Source organism: Chiloscyllium punctatum, chromosome 2 (genome assembly GCF_047496795.1).
Source record: "Chiloscyllium punctatum isolate Juve2018m chromosome 2, sChiPun1.3, whole genome shotgun sequence".
NCBI lineage: Eukaryota > Metazoa > Chordata > Chondrichthyes > Orectolobiformes > Hemiscylliidae > Chiloscyllium > Chiloscyllium punctatum.
In genome coordinates, this window is record NC_092740.1 from 62,462,000 (window position 1) to 62,480,419 (window position 18,420).

The 18,420-nt window shown below is 39.9% G+C and overlaps 1 protein-coding gene across 1 annotated transcript in view; it reads left to right on the forward strand.

Moving 5' to 3' along the window:
• Positions 1–18: 18 nt before the first annotated feature.
• The window catches only part of erap2 (endoplasmic reticulum aminopeptidase 2), a 74,933-nt gene continuing 56,531 nt past the window's right edge, over positions 19–18,420 (forward strand). Inside the window, exons 1-3 of the mRNA XM_072583424.1 lie at positions 19–302; positions 7,258–7,777; positions 15,095–15,233. Coding sequence (XP_072439525.1) covers positions 7,278–7,777; positions 15,095–15,233 — 639 coding nt within the window. The 5' untranslated portion in view covers positions 19–302; positions 7,258–7,277. The remainder of the gene's footprint in view (positions 303–7,257; positions 7,778–15,094; positions 15,234–18,420) is intronic.

Here is an 18,420-nt window from a genome sequence, read left to right on the forward strand (position 1 = left end):
CGGCGCTGGGAGACCACTCATGTTCGGGACATAATTCATTCATAACTCGCCAGTCCCTCATCTTCAACTCAATAAATAGTTATTTAAATTTGCCCAGGTGTTTGAAAATTATGAATAGTTTGTGAGCAAACCAAAAATAACCCGACAGAGACAGCTTCATGTATATCCGGGTGATCGGGTCCCGCAGCCGAAAGTGAAAATAAAAGTATTCACATCTCGCTGGGTAAAGTGGAATGGCGGGCCTCTGAGAATGATGATTTAACCTGAGCTCCGAGTTTATGGCAAAAGGAATTGCAATAGAAGTAAGAATTAGTATGGTACAGAATGGAGCGTTTGAACCTTCATAATTGCAGTACAAGTTATGTTCTCGGTGCCTTTGGACGCAGAACCATAAATTTTGTCAAATAAGCATCAATGCGACTCCGGGTCTGCATGTACTTTTTGAATTATTCACAGGCCGATGGCTCCTGTTATTAGCGAATCAGTAATCGTTAATGTGTTCTAAATAGTCGCAAATAAAAGGATGCTTGTTGTTTTGCAGATGAGTCATTTATCCGTAATTGGATTAAGCTGTCACCTGTTTCTTCACTACTTTGAAAGTTTGAAAATTAACTAAGCTGCAAATACTTGTGTATTTCATTTTAGCGTAAAATTAATGATACAAAGAACCGTGGCTACGATCAATTATGGTATTTGCTGTAGAGGTTTGATTTATGGTTAAATACTTTTCTATTCATTCGTGGAACATGGATGTCACTAGCTTTGCTAGCATTTACTGCCTAACCCTATTACCCCTTGAGAAGGTTTATAACCATAGGAGCAGAATTAGGGCATTCAGCCCACCGGGTCTGCTTTGCCACTCGATCGTGGCTAATGTGCTCCTCACCCCTATTTTCCTGCCTTCTCTTCATATCCCTTCAACCCATTACCAATTACAAATCGGTCTAACACCACCTTAAATTTACTCACTGTCCCAACATCCACTGCACTTTGGGTAGTGAGTTCCACACATTCACAACCCTTTAGGAGAAGTAGTTTCTCTCAACTCTGTTTTAAATTTGCAAACCCTTATCCCAAGATTATGACCTCTCATCCTAGAATTCCCCACAAGAGGAAACATCCGCTCCATATCTATTTTAACCACCCCTCTTATCATCTTGAATGAATACCTCCATTTGATCTCCCCTTATTCTTTTAAATTCTGGAAATTATAGGCCTAAACTGTTCAATCTGTCATTATATGACAAACCTCTCATCTCTAAGATCAATCTAGTGAACCTCCTCTGAACTGCCTCCAATGCCACCACCTCTTTCCTCAAATAAGGGGACCAAATCTGTGTACAATACCCCAGGTGCAGTTTCACCAATATTTTGTACAGTTGTAACATTACTTCTTTACCTTTATATTTTATTTCCTTCACTATAAAAACCAGTATGGCATTCACTTTCTTTATTATCTGCTGTACCTGCATGCTAGTTTTCTGTGACTCATGAACAGGGTGTAGTTGTTGGAGGACTTAAGTCAAGACCTCCATACCTTGCAGTGCAAATGGACCTATTGAGCAGAATCTTCTGCTGACTCTAGCACCAATCTTGGAGGTGAGAATGTGGCATATCTGAATCCTGTTGCTTTGAAGTCACCACCTGACTTATGTTTTGAGCTGGAAAGGGCATGATTGACATTCCTGCCTCACTGCCATTTGTGAACCACAAGTGAGCAATTAATCCCACCAACAGTAGGATTAACCCAACTGCAAGTAGGCCTGTGACCATGCGGAACAAATTAGACCATGTGGGATGTTTGTCAGCTTTGGAATGTGTCCTTCAATCAAAGACAATCGTGCCTTATCTAGGGATTGTATGGGAGAGGGGAATTTCACAGCCAGCCCTCTGCCCTTGTTGTTGATCCTCCTATACCACTCTTGTCACAACCTGCATCCCATAAAGCATTGCCCATACCATTGTTTACCAGTAACCTGAATCTTCTGCAATCCTGGGACACCAGGGTTTGTCTTACGGCAATAGCCACATCTCCTCAATGGTGTGGCCTCATGCAAGCTGTCACCCTCTGATCTGTGGGCCTTCAATGCCTCAGGATGCTGATTCCAGGAGAATGCTCTCCAGTGGCCTCACCATTGCCTGATTGGCCTATCATTTAGTGGTCCTTTCTAGAAAGGTTAAAAATCACACAACACCAGGTTATAGTCCAACAGGTTTAATTGGAAGCACACTAGCTTTCGGAGCACCGCTCCTTCATCAGGTGGTTGGAGGACACAATTTGCTATAAATTTTGCTATAAATTCTGTGTTTTACAATTGTGTCTTCCACAACCACCTGATGAAAGAGCGATGCTCCGAAAGCTAGTGTGCTTCCAATTAAACCTGTTGGACTATAACCTGGTGTTGTGTGATCTTTTAACTTTGTACACCCCAGTTCAACACCGACATCTCCAAGTAATTTCTAGAAAGGGACATCGTGGGCCGGTCTCAGATTTTCCAGCCAACAGTATTTTGCTCATTGTTTCTGACTGAATTCCTGCTTCACAGAAGTTCTGGATGTTAAAGTAATTTTACTGCTAAATTTAGATAACTAAGTTGTGATAAAGTCTACAATACTGTCTACTTAGTCTTCCATAATGTATTTGATAAGTTTCCGAATGAGTAGTTTTCTTAGCATTGGTGTGTGATTGGTGGGAATTGGCCTGTGATTGGTGGGAATTGAACCTGTTAGGGACACAACGCTGTTCCAGAAAAGCCCCCAAATCAGTACTTTTTTCATCAAGCTGTTTAGATCTATTATGACACACCTTTATGACCATCACGTTCTGAGGTGGGATTTGAATCTGAACCTTCTTGCCAAGAGGTAGGGGCACTCCACCTGCACCACATAGACCCAACAACAGTTAGTAGTCATTAACCACGAAGCTGTAACAATCTAAGAGTCTTGAAAACTTGAGTAGCTCTGGCCAGGGACTTGGACCGGACTTGGAAACCTAGATATGACAAAGTGAGCAACTGCATGTAGAATATGGGTGTATTGCTAGTAACTGTCCAGGATGAGGAGAAAGTGACCCCATAGATCTGACAGGAAATGAAATAGGGGTAATCTCAATTCTCTTAGAATTGGTTTGTAAATTGTGTCAAGATCTCTAAGTATTTAATTCAGTTCAGACACACACTGATCACTAAATATAATCTCATTTTAGAAATTATCAGTAAATCATGAGACACCCAACTAAAACCAGAGTTTGAGAGATTCTTCAGGTTTGTTTTGTTGAAGAAATATGACTGAAACTCGGGAAATACAGCTGAACAGGAATTTTCCTATTTTCAGATTGCTGGAGAATTTCCAGGACGGAACTCTATGGCTTAATGTAGTCGGAAAGCCTACTGGATGTTATGGCAGTCAGGTAGCTGATTGGCTGCTGGTGAAATTTCTGCTGGATTTAGAACCCCAGAACAAGAAATCCCTTCCTGAGCAGAGTTGCTTTACAGGGGTTGTTAAAGCTATTATAGAAATGTAGGGTTTAATTTTGTTATATTTTATTTGCTTTGGTGCAAAATTAATGTTCCACAATCCATGTCATTGCTTTGGGCCAAAATATCTAAGTATGCTGAACAAAGAGACCTTGAGTGCAGGTTTGTAGTGCCTTGAAAGTAGAGTCACATTTAGATAGGATAGTGAAGAAGGCGTTTGGTATGCTGTCCTTTATTGGTTAGAGTATTGATTGTAGGAGTTGGAAGGTCATGTAGTGGCTATACAGGACATTGATTAGGCCACTTTTGGAATATTGTGTGCAACTCTGGTCTCCTTCCGGTTGGAAAGATGTTGTGAAACTTGAAAGGTTTACAAGGATGTTGCCACGGCTGGAGGATTTGAGCTATAAGGAGAGGTTGAATAGGCTGGGGCTGTTTTTCATGGAGCATTCCAGGCTGAGGGGTGACCTTATAGATATTTATAAAATCATAAAGGGCATGGATAAGGTAAATAGACAAGGTCTTTTTCCTGGGGTGGGGGAATCCAGAACTAGAGGACGTAGGTTGAGGGTGAGAGGTGAAGGAGACCAAGGGGGCAACGTTTTGACTCAGAGGGTGGTGCATGTATGGAATGAGCTGCCAGAGGAAGTGTTAGAGGCTAGTACAACTGCAACATTTAAAAGGCATCTGGATGGGTGTATGAATAGGAAGGGTTTGGAGGGACATGGGCCAGGAGTTGGCAAGTGGGACTAAATTAGGTTAGCATATCTGGTCAGCATGGACAAGTTAGACCAAAGGGTCTGTTCCATGCTGTGCATTTCTATGACTCTATGCAGAAATAAAATCAGTTGAAGTAATGATTTGGAGGAACTAATGTTGGACTAAGCTGGACAAAGTTAAAAATCGCACAACACCAAATTATAGTCCAACAGGTTGATTTGAAAGCACTAGCTTTCAAAGCTAGTACTTCCAAATAAACCTGTTGGACTATAACCTGGTGTGTGATTTTTTAACATTTGAAGTAAGTGAGGAAGGAGATGGCAAGTGGCTTGTAATGTAGAAAAATGTAAGATGATCCACTTTTGTAGAGTGTATATAGAAAGAAAATATTTTTTACAAGTCACCACATTAGTAAATTTGGGGCGGCACAGTGGCTCAGCAGTTAGCACTGCTGCCTCATAGCACCAGGGACCCAGGTTCAATTCCACCCTTGGGTGGAAGTCTGTGTGGGATTGGCACATTCTCCCTGTGTCTGCCTGAGGTTCCTCCAGTTTGCTCCCACAGTTCAAAGATGTGTAGCTTAGGTGAATTGGCTATGTTAAATTGCCCATAGTGTCTATGGATGCCCAGGCTCAGTGGATTAGCCATGGAACATCAGGGTCACAGGGATAGCATAGGAGTGATTCTTAAGAGGATTAGTGTGGGCTGAATGGCCTGCTTCTACACTGTAGGGATTCTATGAATTTATCATAAATACTGATATTCAAATGATTTGGGAGCCACAGGAAGTTAACATGCAGATACAACAAACAATTAGGAAAGCAAAGAACAGGTTTGGTTTGCTTATACTTCTTTTAGAGACAGAACAATTTTAAACATTTTTGGGATGAGATGGTTGTTACATGAGGCAAGTTTGAATAAAGTGGAAATATATTATCTGGAGTTTAGATGCATGAGCTATTTAGATCACTGAAATATATGGCATTAGATCTTCTAGTCTCTGGATAGTCAGAGATTGGATGCATCTTGAAAGATGCATTAGAATTTGCAACTGATCGACCTCACAGTAATTGCTGGGAAGTAGAATCTTTCAACAAGCAATTTTCCAGCGTGCAGACTCCACTAGCAAGGGTCCCAGCTCGGTGTTAGAGTTGCAGACTTCAAGTAATTCAGACTGACATATCTGAATAGTTCGAGTTGAAAAGGTAGCAGGATTAAAACCTGCTTTCACTCCTGGCTAACATTAAAACTGACTCTCCAATCATTCTCACATGCCTTAACCAAGCCCCATCTTTCTCCCCTCTACCCCCCCCCCCCCCCCCCCCCCCTCACCATTCCAGACTGAACCAAATTGCATGCCCTTCCCACAAGATCCGATCAAACCCTTTCCAGCTCACAGTATGAGGATTCAACTCTCTTAAAAATGCAGTAGGTTAATTGCATATTTCTGTGGCCTCCTGCATCTGAAATTGAGTTCAGATCTGACCGTGACTGCGGCTATGATAAATTTAGGAACATAAAGCCTTCACAGGGTTTGATAGGGTAGATGCCAGAAACCCAGCCATTAGAACTAAGATGAGGTGAAACTTCTTAATTTAGATCGCTAGCATTACAGGGTAGGGTGAATCTTTTGGCTATTTTTATTGCAGAGAACTTTTTTTCAGTAAATTCAGGACCAAAATTGATAAAAGTTTGTGTACTAAGGGAATTGAGGGATATGGGGACACAACGTGAAAATGAAATTAAGATAGAAGATCGTCCATTGGGAAGGCTCAAGGGATCATGTATGCACTACTCCTAGTTCTCGTGAAGCTAAAGTCTTTGGTAAAGAGCTGAGGAACTAAAGGAATAATTATATTTAATTTAGTAAGATACACAAAATATAATTTTAGTGTGAAATATATAATTTTGAATTTTATTTAGTTTGAAATCTTATTTTGACATTTAGAAATGCTAGTTACTGATAAAACATATAGATAATCTTTCAACAAGTGTTTTGAATAATTGTATGTTCTCTTGAGTGGGCTTTCAGGTTTGGTTCTTTTCATTGCTATTTCCTAATGATAGATTACCAGCTCCTGTGTTCTGAAGTACGATAAATGTGCAGGCAGAGAGCAATTATAAAAATTAGAAATCCACAATAAATTCAGGACTTTAACGTATTATAGATGGCTGCAATGGTTCAAAAATCTTTACACGGGGACAATTTATGGCAAAGTACATTCTGCAAAAATTCACGCAGTGGCACAAGCATTTTTAAAAACATTGTGTGAAGTTAATATACAGTTTTCACACTTAAAAAATAGAGAATGAATCTCTGCACAACTTGCATTTATTGATTCTGAAGGTAGACCTTGCCAAAGCCTGATGAAACAACTAGTTACTGGGCTCAAAAAAGACCTAGAACTAGGTCATTCAAATCTTGCAAAGTCAGAAGCACTCGCTGGATACATATTAAATTCAGTTTTCAGTTTTTTTTATTATCTATTTTGTGCAATACAAACAGAAATAGATCCAAAAGTCTGCCTTGAAAATCAGAATATTTGATTTGGTGCTGAGAGATTGAGATTAGGTTGAGTCGTGCATTAAATTTTCGGGTCGAAATGAGATCACTGAAAATATAGTGAATCAGAAAGTAGTTATGTCAAGCTGAGATCTCAAAGGTCTCAATAGTTTTGGAGCAAACAAGAATTGAGAGAGAGAGGCCAGGAACAGTAAAGTGGATAAAAGAACTTCCAGAAAATTTAATTATTGCACTGCATAATAAGGTCAAGTCACTGAGAAGATAGACGATGGCTGCAGTAGTAACTGCAGGAAATGCACTGGTCAAACAGTTTAAGTTTCTTTTATACTGGTTGCATTATAGTTGCTAGGAAAATAGCTTTTGCTTAGGGCAGGAGTTGAACAATCACTATAACCTGTTGCAGAATCTACTACAGTTTCTAATTGTCTGGCAGTAGTCTCTTAAAATGGATTGCATAACTTGCAGAATGTATTACTGTACTATTAACTCAAATTGCTAACTTTACACTTTAACAGTAGGAATATTTTGTATTTTCAGATTCCCTTGTAATTTGGAGAATGCTGTTGAAACAGAAGTTGACCCTCACTCTGGGATTGCTGTACCAGGTCATGCTGTGCATTAGTGACCATGACAGTGGAGACTTTCCTTCAGCGACTAATGGTCAGAAATTTCCATGGAATAAGATAAGGTTACCTGATAGGATCAAGCCAGTCAGTTATGACCTTCTGATACATCCAAATTTGACAACTCTAAACTTCACCGGATTAGCAAGGATTTGGATTTCTGTCCTCCAAGAAACAAGTTCCATCATCCTCCATAGCAAGCACCTAGAAATCAATAAGGCAACTATTGCATTAACAAATGATGAGAGCACCCACCCAGAAAGCAACTTATACATTTTGGAATATCCACCGTATGAGCAAATTGCATTAGAGAATGCCGAGCCTCTGGCTAGTGGAGAGACATATATTATTAATATTTACTATACAGGCAATTTATCTGATGGTTTCTATGGATTTTACAAAAGTAGCTATCAAACACCAGATGGTAAAACAAGGTAAGCTATTAACACATTTCATGACAGAAACAGTAATTCTTTGAAGTGCCATACGGTAATATCATGTAACATAATATAATTACAAAATATCTTGATTTCTGAATATTTATTACTTTAGTCACATAACTTTCATGTATGTTTATAAATATTTTGTTGCTGTTTGAAATCATTAGAAAAGAAAACCAAAAATATTGATTGATGAGTTTTACTTGTACAGACCAAAAAATAGTTTATGGTAAATAACATGAGACATGACACCATGAGCCCTGTGTACCCCAACTTTATACTTCAAAATTTAATTTCAATATGAAGATCCCAAATTCGAGAAGATCTGAAGATAAAATAAATGACAATTTATTGATATGTTGATGCTTTATCTTAAAACAGTCAATTCTGTTCATATAGATAGCTTCTCTGTAAAATTCTAGCTGATTCATTATATAAACCCAGGGAATTATACCGAAGAGCTGACTTGATATTTGACTCATTTCAGAATACCAGTAAATACTTTTGTACATAAAGGAATAGACTCAGCCATCCATCTACTTATTGATGCAGATATATCACCACAATTAATTGGAAAAACATGTTGTCATGTTTTACTCAACACATCAAAAGCAATTGCTTTTAGTAGGCACAGAATTAGGCCATATGGCCCATTGAACCTGCTGATATGTTTCTCAACTCCTCCTCCTGCCTTCTTCCTGTAACCTGATTCCCTTTCCAATCAAGAACTTATCTATCTCTGCCTTAAATAGGATGTGGAGGTGCCGGTGTTGGACTGGGATGGACAAATTTAAAAATCACACAACACCAGGTTATACTGTTGTCCAATAGGTTTATTTGGAAGTACTAGCTTTCAGAGTGCTACTTCTACATCAGGTAGCTGTGGGGCAGGATAATAAGACACAGAATTTATAGCAAAAAATCAATGTCATGCATGCAAGTGATGCAATATATTGAACAAACCTAGATTGATGTTAAGTATTTCATCTTTTGGAAAGGTTGCAGGTTTTGGTTTATTAATATGTAAATCCCAGAACTTCATTCAAATCACATTCTTGAGATAATTTAAGGCTTTATAAAAAAAATTTGAAATCTCAGCTGAGACAATGCATTAAAGGTGTGAGATTAGAGTCTGTCTGTATCCCAACCTTAAGTCAGACTGGTTCTGTTTCCAAGATAGATTGGAATACATGGATTGACTGCCTACATTGTTGCGTATCCCAAGGTCCACCTGGGAGGATGGTCATCTGAGGATCCGAGGCCGAACGTCCCTCACACTTCACACCTTTAATGCATTGTCTGAGCTGAGATGTCACTTTCTTTTATAGTTATCTTGAGAATGTGATTTGAAAGAAGTTCTAGGATTTAGATATTAATGATCTGAAACCTGCAATCCATTCTAAAAGATGAAAGACTTAACCGCAATCTAGGTTTGTTCAATATATTGTAACACTTGCATGCATGACACTGTGATCTTTTGCTATAAATTCTCTGTCTTATGATCCTGCTCCATAGTTACCTGATGAAGGAGCAGTGCTCCAAATGCTAGTTCTTCCAAATAAACCTGAAGGACTATAACTTGGTGTTGCGTGATTTTTAACTTTGCCTTAAGTACACTCAGTGACTTGGCCTCCACAGCCTTCTGGCTGGTTCGAAAGGATCATCATTTCAGGCAGAGGCTGTGCCCTTGGGCCCTAATCTTTCCCACTAGTGGAAATGTCTTTTCTACATCCACTCTATCCAGGCTTCTCAGTATTCTGTGAGTTTCAATGAGAACCCCACCTCATCTATCTAAACTTGATCAAGTACAGACCAACAGTCCTCAATTACACCCGATATAAAAAGCCCTTCATCCCTGAAATTATTTTTGTAAACTTCCTCTGGACACCTCCAATGCCAGCACATCTTTCCTTAGATACAGTGCCCACAAGGACTCACAATATTCCAAATGCAATCTGACCAGTGCCTTATACAGGGTGAAAGTGAGAACTGCAGATGCTGGAGATTAGAGTAGTGCTGGAAAAGCACAGCAGGTCAGGCAGCATCCGAGGAGCAGGAAAATCAACATTTTGGGCAGGAGCCCTTCATCAGGAATGGAGCCCTGTGCTTTTTCAGCACTACTCTAATCAGTGGCTTATACAGCCTCAGCAGTATATCTCTGCTCTTGTATTCTAGCCCTCTTGAAATGAATGCTAACATTGCACTTCCCTTCTTAACTGCCAACAGAACCCGCAACTGAAGAGAATGCTGAACTAGGACTCCCTTCACATTTCCAAAGCTTTTCTCTGATTAGAAAATCATCCACGCCTTTATTCTTCCTGCCAAAGTGCATAACCACACTCTTTACCAGATTGTATTCCATCTGCCACTCCTTTGCCGACTCTCCTAGCCTATCCAAGACCTTCTGCAGCCCCCCTGCTGCCTCAACAGTACCTGTCTCTTCAGCTATTTTTGTGTTATCTGCAAATTTAGCAACAATGCACTCACTGCCTTCTTCCAGAATAATGTATAATGGGAATAGTTGTGGTCCCAACACTGCCACCTGCAGAACTTCACTGGGTACTGGCTGGCATGCTGAAAAACACTCCCTTTTTCCCAATTCTATGTCTTCCACCTGTGAACTAATCCTCTATCCATGCCAGTACCTTGCCATTAACACAGTGGAAATCTAAATAAATCATGTCCACTGGCTCTCCTCTGTCTAACTTGTTCATTAACTCCTCAAAGTGTTCTAACATATCTATTAGGCATTACCTCCCCTTGAAGAAGTTGTGCTGAGGCCACTCTATTTTACCATGTACTCCTAAGTACTCCACAATCTCATTTTAAATGATGGACTCTAAAATCTTACCAATGTCTGAGGTCAGGCCAACTAGAAGACAGTTTCCTGTCTTCTGCCTCCCTGCCTTCTTAAATAGACATATTATATTAACCATTCTCCAGACCTCTGGGACTCTCCCTGATTCTGCAGATCACCACTGATGTCTCCACCATCTCCTCAGCTATTTCCTTCAGAACTCTGTGGTGTAGTCCATCTGGTCTAGATAACTTCTCCATCTTCAGCTCTTTTGGTTTCCCCAGCACCTTCTAATAATGGCATAATCTGAATTACTTTTGACAACTAACTATCCGCAAAAGTGAACTTATGTCAAAAATATTTTAGGAAGTACTTTATCAAGTTAAAGCAGGTATTTGAAAGTAGGTATTTTATGCATCAAAAAGCAGTATTTATGACTATTGACTTTAGAGTTTTGTTATATTAAAGTTTGCTTTTTTTAATGATGAATGTTGTGATAATTGTAGGTAGTGTGTGGAGAAAGTGCAATGTGGAATTCTCTTTACCACAACATTCTGTCTCAACCTAAACTTATGAATCTCCTGCTTATACCAAGGAATTATTGTCATTTCTCATTTCAGTTATTTTTGCCATCGACGCAGCAAATTATTTTTGCATAAAAGCTTGTTTGTTTCTAGATTAGATTAAGGTAATCATTTTTGTTTTAGAGATTTGTATGAAAATGAACTTCTGTTCTTCTGAGCTGAACTCAATCCATATCATATAGGAAGAAATATATTTTAGTCCACTGTAATAATTCACCAATCTCTATGAATGTCTTTTTATAGGAAAATACTGAACAAATATTCCATCTTTAATAAAAATCTTCCAGATACAAAACTTTTTCTGAAAAATTTCATTCATCCCTGCTTATACATGACAACAATAAAAAACAACAGAAAATTTGTAAAATGTACCACAAGATAATTGACATCAGAACCTAAACTAATGGCCATGTGCTGAAGGGGAATCCTTGAATAGATTTGACATAAATAAAGTTTAAGACATTGCGTATTTTAAGCCATTCATTTAAGTTTAAAAAAAATACTCCCATGGCTTGTCCACAAAACGTCAGCTTAAAGCAAATTGTTGGTAAAGTTGGTATTCATGATGTAGATAGATGCATAGAGATCTACATCTTCACAGAGCTTCATCTACTGTTAGATGAGTTCATGTCAATTAATATTGAGATTGCAAATAAGGACTGTGCAACAGATTACCAAACAATAATACAATCTTTGTTTTCTTTGATGTTGTCAATGCAAGTTTTTGTCTCTGCATTTTCAGAAACTATTATTTTGAGAACATGTAGCATTTTCATCTTTTACATTTTTCTCATTTCTACTTTTTTTTTCTATTTATCGCACGTGAAACAGAGGGCAGAATCTTTAAAGAGGTCTGAATGATATGGGCTATAGCAAACTTGTGGCAAGATTGGATGCGAAAGCCAGCAATGCCAATCTCAACATCAAGAGCATCTTACTCTACTTGTCAAAAGCATAAAATATAATGCAGTGAATATCTCACTAGGTATTGGTGAGTTGCCAATTAAGAGAGCTATCATTTGTTAAACACCTTGTTAATGCAAAATTGGCCCATTAATATTCAGCTTGCTATTGTCACAAAACAATGATAGCAAGCCAGACCAAATCAGCCTCACTGTCACTGCATTTATAACACAGTAGAATTTAAACATTCATTGACCCTCAAAATTGCTAAATTGTTCTGAACCATGAACGTGTAACTTAAACAAAAATAAACAATTTATTATTAAGAATATAACTTCAGAACATAGATAAGCAACAAGGCAATCTAATTAATATCCATAATCTAAACCCATCTTCTTTTATCATAAGTCCCCACTCACACACTGATGGACAGGCAACTTCACCCAGATGCCCACTGAAGATGTTACCTAGTAGGGTGACGAATAGTCTGGAAATTAACCTTCCAGCTCAGCGAGTAAACCTACATCCAGAACCTCAACCTGAGCTACAAATCTTCTCAACATTCGCAGGCATCAATAAATTAAGGGATAAATTAAAATAAAATTGCAATTTGTCTGTTCAGTAACTATTTTAGTGATGAGTGAAATCACTTGCTGATGAGTTGAATTATAGACATATTAGACTCAGTATCTTATTTAAATTCTGAAATCACTAGTACAAACAACTTCCTCAGATGCCTGGAGACTTTTACTTATTTCTTACAGGCTGAAATTCTCTTCGACAACTTTAACAAGTCGACAACTGGAGAATATCTAGAGAGAGCAGAACCAAAACAGGCTTCCCAGTTTGACAGCTTCAAAAGAAAAACTGTCTGCTGCCCAAAATACAATTAAAGCCAGTTCATTCTTTATTTTCTCTTTCTTTTTCAACATTCTCTATGGTTGGCTGGCCAGTATAGGTCCTTCCACCCTTTGGTGCCAGTTCTTCTATAGAATTTGTGGAACAGTTATTAACTTGCATTATCTTTCCTGGCCCATTCCCAACAGCAAACAACTGTCTTTTGCTCTTTTTTTGAAACAAGATGCTATTCAAAGTTCAATTCTCAACCCCAACTAACAGTTCCAAACCAAAGATGAGTAAAATAAAATAGTGATGGTCTCAATATTACCTTACCAAACACATCAATCAAACTAAATATTGAGTAAACCCAATGTCAAAGTCAGAGGAGGGTACCCAGCAGATTCAGCTCACTATTTGTTCCAAACAATTTCCATCTTGTATAACAGGTAACAATATCTCAGGGCATGCATCATGTGTACTGACAATATACACCTAACGTCCATGGACATTGGCATCCAATGTGCGTCAGCCTGTAAAGAATCCTCGTGGCTCATCTCCTGTCAACTTATAGGACACTAATGCATTTTAATGCTGTATCTTGGGCTGCACCAGCAATGATCTTTGTAATGCTGTTGCAAGGACACTGTACACTCAGGGTCATGCAGCAAGCCCATGGACTGCACTGGGCATCTCCAGGTTCTTTGCTCATTGTTAGAGTACTCACTCACCCTGAACCATCCTGGATGCTCACAGCATCCATACTTTACACTGCCTTTCCTTTTCTCTTGTGCTTTGCCCCTCAGGAAGAAATACTGGGTTAATTACACTTCTGCCTGGCTTTGCTGTTTAACACTGACACAATGGAAAGAAGCTTGTTATGATTGTTAGTAGACCTCTGTTAAGTCAAGGATCCCATCACAGCAAATCAAGCGCAGTTTCCTATATCATTCCAGGTGCTTGGGCATGGTCAGTCACTTAGGACGGTCAGAGTAGGATGCTCCCCACATGTGGAGTAAGGAGCTGAATGATGGGCAGCACACCCACCTATCTTGACTCTTTCTGTCCTACCTGGGCAGCTTTCCTCCTGAAATTGAAGAGAGCCTAGTATTAAGGGAAATGAAAGTTGGTTATATGGCTTTTATTGTTGGCTGGTCAGGAGGCGGACCGATTAATATGGTAGGCAGCACTGATGGCATGCAGCGTCAGTGGTGTCAGGAACAGGGTGGGTGACAGTGAGTGAGGAAGATGTTGCAGGCATTAGTAAGAGTGGTAAAGCATGAGTCTTGGTGGGAGCTGGCTACAGTTGCTGTGATAGGGAGATACACTGCAGAAATACGGAAGTCATTGACCTTCTTTCTTTGGTGCTCCAGATGATAAGACAGATTTAACCTGGGTAGCAACTTCGAACTAGCCTGGTGTGGTTCACTATCATGGCCTCCTCTGCTAGTCCTGGGGAAAGAGGAGGTCTCACTTTTGCAGTACCACTTCCAGTAGGACCTTCAGATCCCTGCCCACTAATTTGGGTGGGGATTTCCCCCTGTCTACCATGTTTGGAGCAAATGTCAGAAACTATGTAGGGTAGCTTCAAACTGACAATGCTTATCCAGATGAACAATAGGCATTTAAAGGTGGTTTGGGTACAAGGGATACCAGAGAAATCTGGGATACCTGCTGAGTGGCAAGTTATTCCAGGAATGGCACATGGTAAGATGGGGCTGGAATTGTGTGTAATGAATGCCATCAGGGTGGTGTAGGTAGTTCATGAAGCTTGTTTAGCAAAATATGGCAAATATACTCACTAGGCTCCATAGCAGATATATATGCAAAACTCTCTACACAACCTCAGTCTTAGTTTTAAAAATGTAACATTTATCATTTATAGTCATTGGCTGTCACGCGGTCTTTTTAAACTTGATTGCTGTGGATATATTCTGATGTGGAGAAATGTAAGTTTCCCCATGATGTCTTCCATTGAAGACTTCAGTACAGCATTTACTGTATAAATACAATATGATAAAGGTGATATTCAATTTCATTTTCCCATTGGTCAAGAGGCGTTAAGCTTCTACAAGGATCCCAACTGAACAAACAGGAAGTGCAAATGTAGTTAACAAAATGCCTTTCAATTTGTTTCATATTCATTTGCTTTGGATTTAATTATTTTCTGAATTATTTCTATTTTTGCAGAGTTCTTGCATCTACTCATTTTGAACCCACATCAGCACGGATGGCTTTCCCATGTTTTGATGAACCATCTTTTAAAGCCAACTTCTCAATTAAGCTAAGAAGAGAAAAGCAGCACATTTCACTGTCCAACATGCCCCTGGTATGACCTTTTCATTGTGTTATTTAACTATTGTAATCCCATTTTTTTCTTATGAAACAGAATATCTTCTACAGCTCTGTGGTCAGAGTAATTTGTTATGTGAATGTGTGATGGTTTACTTTCTAAGTAAGCATTGAGTGCAGATTTTCAAGGATATTGTGAGCAGTTAAGTTCTATCTTATGCTTATAGAACATAGAACAGTACAGGACCTTCAGCCCTGGATGCTGTGTCAATCTTTTATCTCACTCTAAGATCAAACTAATCTACATACCCTACATTTTACTGTCATCCACGTACCTATCCAAGAATCACTTAAATGTCCCTAATGTATCGGACTCTACTACCTACCACTGCTGGCAGTGCATTCCACACATCCACCACTCTCTGTGTAAAGAACCGACCTCTCACATCTCCCTTAAACCTTCCTCCAGTCACCTTCAAATTATGCCCCTTCATGATAGCTATTTCTGCCCTGGGAAAAAGACACTGGCTATCGATTTTCGTTATGGCTCTCATCATCTTATATACCCATAGCAAGTCACCTCTCATCCTTTTTCGCTCCAATGAGAAAAACCCTAGCTCCCTCAACCTTTCTTCATAAGACGTGCCCTCCAGTCAAGACAGCTTCCTAGTAAATCTTCTCTGCACCCTTTCTAAAGCTTCCACATCCTTCCTCATGATGATACAACCAGAACTGAACATAATATTCCAAGTTTAGTCTAACCAGTCCTTTATAGAGCTGCAGCATAACCTCACATCTGTGAAGTGCAATCCCCTTGCTAATGAAAGCTTATGTATCAGGGGTGAAACTTTTACAGCAGTTCCCAAATTCTTCAGCTTCAAATGTGGCAGGAAATCAAAGGAACCCAGTTGCAATGAATTCTTGCAGTATCTGGAAGTTTAATTTTTGCCATGTTACATCTGCTCCTTATAAGGTGAGTAACGGCCAGAAAGTAAAATAATTTACAATTCTTTTGGGGAAGTGTTTTTCTTGGTGAGACTCATAGCAGATGGTCTGCTATGGCTCATATCAATGTCTCTTGGTGTCATGCAATCGCTTGCTCTTCAGTTTAGTAATTATGCAACTGGGCTCTATGTTGCTCAGCTCAGCAAATCAGCTGGCAGGAGGACTGGATGTGCTCTAGGGGATTATGATGTTTATGTCGCTGCTACCACATTTAAACCCCAGCTCGATAGCACTTCACTGCTGCAAGCCAGGAAACCACCCTTCACATTGTTGCCTTGCATTTTTCTCCCAAAGGACATGACTGAGAAAGGCAAGTCAGTTTCTCACTTTGCTCACTGGGACCTGGTGGTGTTGATGGATGGCTGGGCAAAGGAATGGCAGTGCTTTTCTCTGCAGACTGACAAAGAAGGCCATGCCATCAGACACAGTCAGCCTGGATAGAAAAACCAGCCTGGATAAATGCATTGTGCTGGGTTTAAAGTATTTCCAGCAAGGCAGAAAGAAGTCAGTGATCTTCTGTGCTTTGAAAGGGGAATTATCATCATTTTTTCTTACAACTTCTCACTCACAGGGTTGCCACCACTCACTTCTATTGTGCCACTGAACATACCTCTCACCAAGGTTCACAAACTGTGTCTCACTATTTCATGGTCGAGGGTGTTGTGCTGGAAAAGCACAGCAGGTCAGGCAGCATCCGAGGAGCAGGAGAATCAACGTTTTGGGCATAAGCCCTTCATCAAGAATAAGGCTTGTGGGCCAAGGGGCTGAGAGATAAATGGAAGAGGGTGGGGCTGGGGTGGAAGGTTTAATGTGGATTTCTCCAGTTTCCTCATTTCCCCACCCCTTCTCCTTATCCCAGTCCCAAGCCTACAACTCGGCACTGCCCTCTTGATCTGATAATCATCTTTCTCATCGATCAGCTCCACCCTCCACTCTGAAATATCACCTTCTCCCCACCTTCATCTACCTATTGCATTCCCAGCTATGTTCCCGCCAGCCCCACCCCCACCCATTTATCTCTCAGCCCAACCCCCCTGGCCCCCAAGCCTCATTCCTGATGAAGGGTTTATGCTGGAAATGTTGATTTCCTGCTCCTTGGATGCTGCCTGACCTGCTTTGCTTTTCCAGCACCACACTCTCAACTCTAGTCTCCAGCATCTGCAGACCCCATGTTCTCCTCACTACTTCATGCACTACTTCCACCTAGCCAGACTCACCCACTTCATCATCCCAAACTAATAACTATCCCTGTCCAATGTGCTTCCCTATCATTCAGTGGGGACACCTCACCAGCTCTCCTGATGCTGCATCACCACGAATACCTCTCATCCACTTTCAGCATATTCATTCCCTCTTTTTGTGTCATTTCAAAACTGGGCAGGAAAGACCTTCATTACAATGGGATTTGAGTTCAGAAGTAGTGATGTCTTACCACAGTTATGCAGAGCCATGATGAGACCACACCTCGAGCATTACATATAGTTTTGGTCTCCCTACCTCAGAAAAGATACACTTGCCAGAGAGGGAGTGCGGTGGAGGTCTAGTGGGGGAGTAGCATGGCAGCCCAATGAGGAGCTTGAACAATATTTGCCATTGCACACAGGTGAGCCAGCATTGGAATTTCCAGTAGATATCAGGGACGTACCTACCATGGCACTTGTATCTGCCTGGCGTATACATGTAACATGTCTGCAAATTCTGACAGGATCAGTGCTGCAGTGCTGTTTGCTTTTCAAAAAGATACTGTATTCCTAAACTTTGATTATAGATAATTTGCAATAAAATTTAATTTTTCTCTATACCTTACATTTTCACTGAATACACTTGTAATAGACTTTACTTATTGTTTTCATTCCATATCAAGCATACAGTCCAAGAGCAACAGATTTCAAATTGGAAATTGCCAAACTTACATTAGAAATAAACTTTTCCCTATATGTCATGTTCCACACTGAGGTACCTCAATACAATTTGAATACTCAATCTTCAGCATGTTTTTTTTTGTGAGGCACACAGTCCAGATTTTGCAGTTTCCAGCCTCTCCATGCACTGTGTCTGAAGGCCATGGACAACAACTTTTCCCCATTTTGTCTACGCTGTGACTGCCCCAATCTTTAGTGTGTCCTTTAGGATGTGGTCCTGAATCTGCAACACTTGGTTTGGAATAACATTGGAAGACACAGATGCATTTCAATTATAAGGTTGCTATGAATGTTCTA